This window comes from Paramisgurnus dabryanus, chromosome 24 (genome assembly GCF_030506205.2).
Source record: "Paramisgurnus dabryanus chromosome 24, PD_genome_1.1, whole genome shotgun sequence".
NCBI classification, from domain to species: domain Eukaryota; kingdom Metazoa; phylum Chordata; class Actinopteri; order Cypriniformes; family Cobitidae; genus Paramisgurnus; species Paramisgurnus dabryanus.
In genome coordinates this window covers 13,607,326-13,618,740 of record NC_133360.1, presented here as the reverse complement: position 1 = coordinate 13,618,740, position 11,415 = coordinate 13,607,326, and the positions used below count along the sequence as shown (strand labels likewise).

Here is an 11,415-nt window from a genome sequence, read left to right as displayed (position 1 = left end):
TTAAAAAAAGTAGGTTGAATTGATTTGCATAATTAAGTTGTTTTTTACAGTTTATGGAAGTCAATTGTGCCCCAAAAATGGTTACAAACATTGCTCAAAATATCTTCCTTTGTGTTCAACAAAACAAAGAAATATATACAGGTTTGTAACAACTTGAGAGTGAGTAAATGATGACAGTATTTTCATTTTTGGGTGAACTATCCCTTTAACATGACATCAGTGAGACAGGTGCTTCATTGTTGTTAACACCAGACAGACACTTGAAATAATGAGACAGATCATTTAATGCTGAGAGTCACGCAATCTGCCTTTCAAAAGCTGCTGACCTTGATTGCTGAGCAATGCCAGTGACTAAAATAACTGCATTCATAAAACTATCGCAACAACAGAAGCCAATGAGAAATCTGTCTCTGTGTCACATGGTCTCTGAATAAAGAGCATGTCACCAAGAATATAAAGAAACACAAAATAATAAATCTGCATTTATCATAATGTCAATGTTTTAAACTGTAATCGGGTTTGCCAATATACTAAAGAGCAATTGAAAGTCAACATCTGAAATATTAACACTATTAACAAACTATACTGTTAGCGGTTTACCGTTATACTTTAACTGTCAATAGTTACGTGTTCCTCTAGTTCACTTGGAAAAGCATTGTGTTGGCTGCACACAGGGTGGGGGTTTGAATTTCAACACACATACATTTTTTGCCTTTACTGCAACGCAAGTCACTTTGGATTAAAACATCTTCCAAATGCATAAAGGTAAATGTCAAATGTAAATTATCTCATTTGTTTCTATTTTAAACTTGAGACCAAACGGTACTAAAATGACGTATAACTAAGAACTCTTTTTAAAAAGAGCAACGTCTAAGCATTACAATTTTCCTCTTTATTATGTATATAGATACATAGATACATAGATAGATAGATAGAGATACATAGGTAGATCGATACAGTAGATATATACACATACATACATTTATATTTATATATATATATATATATATAAAATAAATTATACTAAAGTGTTTGTGCTGTTATATGAAAGTAACCAAAACATCAATCGTACAGCTAGCAGAAGTTGCTTGACATTGCACACACTTGACAAGAAAGAGTTTATGATCCCTTACTGTGTACATTAGTTTCGCAGACGTCTAAACAATACTTGCTTTAAGACCAAACTGAACAGCAGGGATGGGTTTTTGGAACAGATGGGTGATGATGGGTAGTAAGGGAGCGTCTAAAAATGTCGGGCAAACTTAGAAAGTGTGAAACGAGTGATTGACACTCTTATGTCCCCATATGATTAACACATTTAAATGCTTTTTTTTTGAGTTTTTAAGTTAAATGCCTCATTATGTATAAGATAATATGTGACACTTTCTGTGAAATTTAGGCTAATGTATTTAATGTTTTAAGGGGTTTGAATCAATCATTGATTTTACTTTGATTTCTATCTTTGACATGGTTATTTTTCACAGAATGTTCTTTACATTATGTAGATTGATTATATAGAAAACAGTAATTACAAAAAATTACTTTAGCTCAGTTGCACATGTCACAAAAGATAAGAAAGCTCAAATTTTGGGTTACACCAGGTCCAGGTTCAAATTTTGGGTTACACCAGTAGAGCTGGGCAAAAAAAATCGCCTGCAATTCTCCGATTCTTATGCGTGTCTTATCAGTAAAGCCGGTTCAGTTATTAGTAGTAAATCGCCATCACCTGCTTTCAGATGGAGCACCATTTACCACACGGAACCGAATTTCACAGAGAAGATCACAAAATCACGTTCATAATCGTGGAAAATCACCTCCAATATTGTATACAATTTTGCCTAGCTTCTCGTGACATATGACTAGTAAATGCCACTCCATCTGAAAGCAGGTGCTGACGATTTGCTACTAATCATTGATGAGACACGCATGAGAAATGCAGGCGATTTTTGCCCATCTCTACCCTATGGCAAAAAAATTTGGGTTACACTGTTTTAATTTAAGTTTAGGAATGCATTTTGCCTCTCAATTTGTTGTTTGGAATAGGAACATGGTACATTTTCATGTTTACTGTGGAAGAACTTACCACCATCTTATTAAGGGACACCCAGCAGTCCGAAGGGAAGTCCTGCAACATGGGCACCAGAAACTGCAGGCAACCGTCCCAGTGGCACAGCAAAAGCATCATGCCAATCAGATTGATAATGCGCATTACAGCGCTGGCCAGGTCATAGGTCATGTGAAAGATCTGTCAGTCAAGAGGAGAGCAACATTACATTTGAGAAGCAGAGGGCAAAAGAAATACCAAGGATAAACCAGAACACATTCAATTATCTGTAAGAGGGACACGGGGTAATTGCTCTTCAGTTTGAAGGACAAACAGCTTTAGTGGTTTTGATTTCCTATGAGAACAATTACAATAGGTTTATCTTTTTCATTTTTGGAGGAAATTCCCTAACAAGCAATTGTTTCTGAACCCTGTCGACTTATAGATAGATTATCCGTGACCTCTAGATTTCTTCTAATGCGAATATTACTGAATTAACATCAATGTACCAGGACCAGCTGGACAGGGTTTGTCAAACTCTTTATGTAACGGGTAAAACTATCCAGCCCGGCAGATTAGATTCAATACGACATGTTGGTTTATAACAGTACAAACGTGTTTGTGAATGATGACAGAGGAATGTGCCAAACTGATATCATAGAAACTAGCGACCAAAGAATGAGTCTCTAGGAAACACTGTGTGCCGTCTGTTTGTGGTTACAAAAGTAGAAAGGACCGCTGCCAGAGCGATCTGGCGGCGGTCCAGTATAATGCCTTGTGTGGCTGCGCGAGACAGAATCAACACTTTCCTCCCATACAAGAAACAAAGCCTGTCATACCTGAGAAAAGCCAAGTGCCCTATATAGCGACTAGGCCAAAAAAGCAATGCTGTGGGAAAATACACTGACTTGGCTGAAGTTGTTAAGATCTTCACCCGCACGGGAAGTTGATTTTATTGTACCTTGAGTTAAAGCAGCAGAGACGTGGTATTCAAACCAAGAGGGGAAGAAACATAAAACTGCCAAGAGCATAAGTATTGAGGAGAAACATCACGCCGAAGGTTGTCAGCAAGATTTTTTTTGGGAGAGCTAAAATTGGTGCCTTGTAGTTTTTGCCAATCAGCGTATCTGTCTTTGATCAGGTTTGATGGTTTCAAAGCACAAGGAACCATCAAGTTGTTAAATATGGATAATATCAACACCACTGTGTAATCTGGTACTGAGTTAATATTGCAATTATTTTAAGCTGGTAATGTTTGTAACAATATGCGCAAATTGAGAAACAGTTCATCCAAATATGAACATTCTTTCTGAAGCGAAATGATATGTATGTGGGAGAATAAAATTAATACTGTGAGCTTATTTAGTGGTCGATCCATGGAAACATACAGAACAGTGCTGTAAAATCAAATATGGTCGCATGTTGATGATGTCAAATCTAATTGGTTCTTAAATGACAACTATGCTGCCTTCAAGTAGAGTCAGGAATTACGCGTTTTGAGCACACAATCAAACAACATGATTAATGTTACATCATATTAATGTTTGTCAAATTCAGGATTGCAGATTATACACAATTTTCCGAGTTGTGGCGTCGTATGGGAAGGGACGATTTCCGACATAATGGAAGTCTGTAGTTAAAGGTTAATATAGAATAATTTTGCAAGTCATTTTAGTTTTTTCATGCTGTATTTCAATCATTTTAAACGTGCAGTGTATTAAATATTTTAATATCGATTTATACATTAACAAAAAAGAATGAAAGATGAGGCTGACTGTCTGGCCACTTTATGAATTATTCATAATCTACAGGAAAGCTGTTTTTGTTGAATTCTGCATAGTTTTGTTACAATTATATTACTTCCGTGTTCATGTCGCAATAACGAATGCCCGAGAGGTAGCCTGGATTATTTTCAGCACTGGGTGAATAAGAAAGGAAGCCAATTTATCCTATCTCGAATTGTTTAAGCCCATTGTTGTGTCAAATATAAACATTTTCTGGGTTAACAATGCCTGGGTTTGTTGCTTTTTGACTAAATGCTGTGTTGAAAATAACCCAGTATTTTTAGTGTATGGGATTCCCAGACATGGGGACTTGTGACTTGGACTCGAGTCGACTCGAGTCGCTATTTTTGTGACTTGTGACTTGACTTGACAAAAAATAAAATTCTTGAGACTTGACTCGGACTTGGAAGTTAAAGACTCGGGACTTGACTTGAGACATGATGACTTGAATGACTTGAGTGTTAATCACATCATGTTTTCAGTTTGAATATAAAATATATAAATTATTTAAAAAAATAAAGTCGACCGAGCTGGAGCGCAGGCTGAGAATGGTGTTGTCATGACTGAATCACGACACTATCATCAGTCATGCCCTCTCGTACCTTACGCACACCACGCCCACTTAGATCAGATATCAACATGTCAGCCGGAGGGGTACCGAGGGTCATCGCTTTTGGCTTCAACAAGATGGCAAAAGACGAACAGTGCGTTGCAAGACATGCAACATTAAAATTACGGGCAGCCAGACGACAACCTCCAATTTCGTTCGTCATTTAAAGAGCCATTATGCCCAGTAAGTGCTTGTCAATTTGTTAATATCTGGTTAGTTGGTAGTTAGCTAATGTAATAATAGCTAATGCAGCCCTCATCATACCGTGTTGGGGACAAATGTTGGCAAAATAATTTTGATTTATTTTTTAAAATACTTATTTTTATTTTTTAATACTTCTTTTTCAAGTTTGCCACCTGAACACACACACAGAGAAAAATTACTTGATTCTACAATGTTAGGGGCGGTTCACATGTCGCGTCTTTTGCGCGCTCAAGTTCGTTATTTCAAATTTAGGCAACGCCCCCTTTTTTTTTTGGGCGCATGTTTGAGAGAGAGAGAGAGAGAGAGAGAGAGAGAGAGAGAGAGAGAGAGAGAGAGAGAGAGAGAGTGTGTGTGCGAGAGAGAGAGAGAGAGAGAGAGAGAGGAGAAATGTAACAAAGTTTAATGTTGTACGTAAACTGTGTTTGAGAGAGAGGGAGGTGTTCAGAGAGGGGTTGGATGTTAAGCTGTTATTTGTTTTATGGACTCAATGTGGAAAATTTCTAACACGGTTGGCAGAAGTGAAAAATAAATAATTTATGAAGTTACAATTTTGTTTGATTCCATGATGTATTTTATTGAACATGAGTATTTACAATGCAAATCCAAATTATTGTAATTTACTGATAGTTACTTACTGTATATCTTGTCACTTTATTAAGATCAGATTCTGCAGGTAAAATTACAATAATAAGGTGACTTGACTTGGACTTGACTTGACCTACTACAGGACTTGACTTGACTTGACTTGACATAGCCTGTGACTCGACTTGACTTGACTTGCCCAAGAAAAAAAATACTTGGGACTTACTTGAGACTTGAAGGTTCAGACTTGAGACTTACTTGAGACTTGCACATGTGTGACTTGGTCCCATCTCTGGAGATTCCTAGGTGGACACTAAAGTCTTATGAAGTATAACTTCATATATACTTCAGCGTTATCCACGCGTGTAACAACAGTAGCAGCTCAACCGCCAAAGAAGCAGCAGCTTGGCCAGTAAAACCACAAACCCACAAAAGCAGCAGCAGCAGCTTGTTGTGTATGTTTTGAGAAGACGCGCAGTGATGGAGGTAAATAGCCAATGACTTTTGTTGCAGTTTGAGTTAAATTTAGGGATGCTCCGATCGAACGGCCACCGATCGTTATCGGCCGATAATGGCATTAAATGACTCGATCGGTACTCGCTAAATTAGCCGATCTCATGAACCAATCTTTCTGTTTACTTTTGTCATCGTAGGGATCCTGAATGCGGCTGCAATTAGAGACATTTTTTCACGTAGTGTGAGCAGTTTTATAACCTGTTGCTCATGTGCGGCGTGCAGATTTTGATTTCTCTCTCTGCCTTTATCGAGATATGTGTATTTTCTATGAGGACACGCTCTGGTCCGTATACAACACATCGCGGACAATTGAATCTTCATGCCAAAAGTTTATTATTTGCAAGCGTTTTAAAGCTTTGATCTTTTAAACTTTCATTTTCCTCACAGCTGCTCTTGTCCGCATACACCTGACGCGAACACACACAGCAGCCTCATGCTGCGTTCAGACCAGCCGCGGTAGAGGTGTCAAGCGCGAGTGATTTCAATGGTAAGTCAATGTAAAGACGCGTTGACGCGCATCTGGAGGTCTCGCAGTGCGAATGAGGCATTTAGCGCGGCGAGGTAGACGCAATTCTGCCTTATTCGCGCGTCTAGTTTGCGCAAATTGAGCGTTGTCACGAGAAACGAGCGAGTTAAAAAACTTGAACTTTGGTGGAAAAATGCGCTGCGTTAACCAATCAGGAGCTTGCTCTAGCAGATTACAGGAAGTGAGTGGAGTCGCAGAAGCCTCTCCCATGACGCGAATTTCCGTGTGAATGTCTCGATTACTAGAATTTCAGGCGCGGCTTTCATGCGTGAATGAAGCGAGTAAACTCCAAATGTTCAAGCGGCAAACTAGACGCGGTAGACACAAATTTGATGCTTTGGACCGATACCGATATCGGCCGATACCGATCTACGGACGATCGATCGGAGCATTGCTCATTTTTAGTGTCATTTTGAGACAATTTTCATATTTTGCTGCTTCAGAAGCACTTCATAATTCATACAGTAGGTCCTTCAGATAATACTCAACAGTTACACTCTCTTTGACAAATGCGTTCCACAACCTGGTAATTTTCCTATGAAATAATTATAAAGGTTTATGTACCTGCAATCAAGAGCTACAGTATTAAGAGACCAAACACTGTGTTCTGAGTGGAAGTTGCACAAGGTTGATTCAGTAACGGCGGACCTTGACCGCCTCACATTACCACTGTGTAATCAGTAGTGTAATTATCCCATTTGGTAGAGAAAAAGACACATATGAATAAAGCATTAGCCAGCTGAAATCCAATCAAAACATCACATCGCTGTCGATCACAACAGCTGGTACTGTGCACAATCGAGTGAAAGATTTTTAAGAGCTCTGTCAAGTGTTTTAAGCACCGGTAGTCAATCTGATGCTGATGCAGTGAACTGCTTTTACCATTGTGGTCAATGAGTTGCTGTTATTATTGATGTTTGCAATAGTTAAATAATCTGGGGCTGGGCTATTTAACCTATGAGCAGAGTTAATCAGAGTTAAGTTATGCCAAAATCCATTAAGATTCTGATGAAAAAGTACATTTACAAAAAACATGTCAGATGCACTTAGAGGGTTTTGCATCAGGAACTCTTCATATGTACCCCAGCTGGCAAAAAGGTCCTAATATTTACCCATAGGTACAGATGTGTATACATTTAGTACCAATATGTACCTTTGAGATACTAATATGTACATTTCGGGTATTAATAAGCACTCTTTAGGTACTAATATGAACTCTTTAGGTGCAAAGCTGTACTTTTTAAAGGGGAACCACCCCAGTGACAGCTGGGAAACATAATTTGACCATTTGTCCTGACTATTAACAAAAATACAAACCTCCTCCCATTGATGGATGTACCGAATCAATCTGGACAGTCGAAGGAGCCGCAGCAGACTGAGGATCTTTGTGAAGCGCACGATCCGCAATGCCCTTGCCGTCTTGTAGACCTCAGAGTCAATGCCTTTCTCCACAATGAGAAAGATATAATCCACCGGGATGGAAGATACGAAGTCCACTACAAACCACGACTTCAGATACTTCATCTTGATCTTCTCGGGGTCCAGTATTATCTCTGTGTTTTCTTCGTAGACTATGCCTGTACGAAAGTTCAGCACCAGGTCCATTAGGAAAAACGTGTCGGACACTACATTGAAGATAATCCAAGGGGTTGTGGTCTCCTCTTTGAAGAAGGTGATGCCCACGGGAATGATAATCAAGTTGCCTACCATAAACATTAGCATCGTAAAATCCCAGTAAAACCTATACAGATGGGGAAGGAAATATATAGGGTTATTTTTTTAGGATTATAAAGATATATTATAGAACAAATAGATCCAACAAGAACTATGATTAATGATAATGTCAAATTGACAATGGGTTATTGTAATGGGTTTAATGGAAACTGTAATGGTCTTTACTGGGAACAACACCATTTAATTCCACTAGAATAAGACCCAAAACACACTGCATAAAGATATTTGCAATGGTTTTAATGGTAAACAGCTAATGGTATTTATAATGGAAACCACTACAATGTCAATTTTGATTTTAAACGCCGTGAAATATTTTAAATACAATAAGAGTGTTTTGGGAAATCCTTCAGTCTGATTTTTCAATGATATGCTGTACATGTCATGTATTCGGGCACACCCTTATAATAAAGAAATGAGATTCAGTCCTTGTGCATTCACCGAGACAGGGATACACCCTATAAATAACCTGAGCTTTGACAAACACACAGCTCACAGACAAGAGCAGAGACGCGATATATAGGGCCATAATAAGACGGCGTCCGTGTGATATAGCACCCGTTGGATGAGATCAATATTGTGAAACATTATGCCAATAAAAAACAGTTACCTAAACCCATACAAGGTCATTGCAAGGACGCACATAAACAATGAGAAACAGATGCACTGGGAGCATAATGGAATAAACTGGGATGTACATATTGAGCCTGAAACTAATTTGAAATAATGTGAAATTTAGCTCCAAGTGGATTCTTTTAAAGAATATATATCATTTTCTAAGCTGACAGGGTACTAAAACTTCAAAAGCCATTGAAGTGAGCTCTTTCAAGCAAATATCTAATATTAAGTCAAGGTGTGCTCCACTAAATAAAGTTCAGTGGTATATTTAAATGCAATGGCTGGTTTTTAACAGTGAAAACAATATCGGATCACCAGTTCTAATTTTTTTTTATAAATATAAAGACATGATATAAAAACCATTATTGCTTGCATTGTTAAATTGGGTAACTTACTGTAAGTGTTTTTGGCTACACTCTTTAAAGTAAAGGTGCTTCACGGTGCCATAGAAAACCCATTTTGGGCTAAATAAATGCAGGAACTTTTAACATCCGAAGAACCTTTCAGTTTCAAAAAGGTTTCTTAAGACTGTAAAAAGGTATGAAATGGTTATTTAAAGAACCTGTTTAAGGAACCAAAATGGTTCTTCTATAGCATCACTGTCCTTATTTTTAAGAGTGGTCTGCAAATATTGATGAAACTAACCCTATACCGCAGACTTTCTAGTGTACTTGATAGAGATCAAGCTGTTGTTACTGTATTTTAGGGACACCCCCTTTGCTCTGTGCCCTGGGAGATCATTAAGCACAGATCACAAAGGAGGATATATTATGTAAAATGCTTGCTTAAGAAACAACAAACAGACCGTAATGGTAAACAATTGATGAACTATAGCTTTGCCAAATGTACATTACAGCATGCCGGAGAGTTTTGATCAGCATTGATTTGGACCTGAGATCCAACTATTTTCCATACATTTTTTTACATTCAAAACCTATTGTATGCCTATGGAAGAAAAGTTTTGCTACTTTATTACTAAATAGGCATTTATACTGAGAGGAAGAAGGATTTTAGCTGGTCTAGTAGCATTTCCTTTTTTGCAGTCATTATGCAAATTACACACAAATTATACACAGCAATCTGGTGCACTTATTCCATCATTAAAAACTTCATTATAGACTCAAGATCCAAATTAAATGCACAAAATAAAAAAGAAATGAATGATTCATCTAAAAATCATATAATTATTGTGTATAATATTCAGTATGCATTTTAATGTACAATAAAAGCATGCTGTCACTCTTTTTGGGGGGGGGGGTTCTCACAATGTAAACATTTTTTTTTTTTTACCTGAAATCACTGTATGGATGAATAATCCAGTTGCCGGCTGATTTGACTCGTTCCTGTTCCTTCTCCACTGCCTTTTGGCTTCCAAACATACGCAACGAAAATTTGTTGACCCCGGGCTGAAGCATGGAACTAAACTGTCTTTGCATGTAAGTTTGATTGTCTTTGGAGTCTGCATCATCTGCCAAAATCTGTCCATCCTCAAATTTGGGAAAGGTGACAGAGTTGCCCGACTGGTTCGGAGTCGCTCCATGAGCAGGTGAAGAAGGTTTTCTGCTAGGCGCGTTGGAGAAAGAAACTCTGGAGTCTTTCTTGTCCGTAGGAACGGCTGGGGCCCCTAAACTCGCCGTCTCGGCCCCCGCAGGCGTGACCGAGCCATCCATGCTGGCGGAGATGGAGTGGCATGCAGATGCTGTGAAGCCTCCACCTGTATGCTTCTCTTGTTTAGAGACAATTGAGGACAAGCTCCCGGAGGTGGCCGCGTCTCTTCTGCAGTCTCCGTTGATTGCGCATCTCATTCCGGTGCCCTCCTCGCCTTCAAATCCCCAAGGTCCAAAGGTGTTTTCCACGGCACCCCTGGTGACCGCGTCTGTAAACCTGGGGACATCTCCGTCCGCGGATTCCGTGGTGCGTCCACACGAGACGGAGGCGAAGTCCTTGTCGTGCGCGACGCGGAGATCATTACTGGTGATCCTGCTCATCGCTGCCGATGCTCCCCCTCCTGGTGTTAAATTCTTCATCTTGGAGGAAGGGTCGAGGATGGCACTGCTCTTGGTCCCTTTGTGGTCTTCATCGGCATCCTCGGTTTCGTCCATGACGGTATTGCTTTGGGATGGACCCTGACGCAGGCGGATTGCGAAAGCGCGTGGTCCTTATCTCCCAATGTCACCAGTAGGCTTTACAAGCAGACAGCTTACACCAGTCGCGTTGCCATGGCTGCAGTCTCTGTCGCTCACTCCCTTACCTGGTAACCCATCACAGTCACTACTGTCTCTCTCGCGTATGCTTATGAATGGAGAGGTGAGCAATTAAAACTGTGTAAACAGAACAAATAGATGAAGATGAGCGAGCGTAAATTTGGCGGGATTGGACCAAATTATAACATGCAATCGATCCCTTCATGTTTTAAAGCGGAACTCGTCCCTATTTTATGTCACTGGTTTTAACGGCTGAAACGCAAACGGTTTCCTCAGTGAAATTTGGCGGGAAATGGTTGCATAGGCTATAGTACGGTCTTAAATTGCAGAAAACTTTACTTATTTTGAAAGCTCAAAGGTTTTAAAGCTTACTGTATTGTTGCTGGCTCCTATACAGATTGACAGACATAATTTCAGTACAAAACGGAAATCATGTGATAACATAATACTCAGCATATGTTTACATGCGTAGCTTGCTCCTTGTAAAGCAATTAAACGTGTTTTAATGCATAAGTTACCAACCGTGGGATGTATATACATTTGTTTTAAAGTGTAGTGTCTATTGTAAGAGTGATGTGAGGTTCCTGTCACGTACA

General features: G+C 39.2%; 1 protein-coding gene across 1 annotated transcript in view; it reads right to left on the bottom strand.

The window, feature by feature from the left end:
* Nucleotides 1-10,912, bottom strand: part of hcn2b (hyperpolarization activated cyclic nucleotide-gated potassium channel 2b) — a 38,051-nt gene extending 27,139 nt beyond the window's left edge. The window contains exons 1-3 of the mRNA XM_065246362.2: nucleotides 9,906-10,912; nucleotides 7,584-8,007; nucleotides 2,084-2,245 (exon numbers count right to left, since the gene is read on the bottom strand). Coding sequence (XP_065102434.1) covers nucleotides 2,084-2,245; nucleotides 7,584-8,007; nucleotides 9,906-10,717 — 1,398 coding nt within the window. The 5' untranslated portion in view covers nucleotides 10,718-10,912. The remainder of the gene's footprint in view (nucleotides 1-2,083; nucleotides 2,246-7,583; nucleotides 8,008-9,905) is intronic.
* Nucleotides 10,913-11,415: the final 503 nt, after the last annotated feature.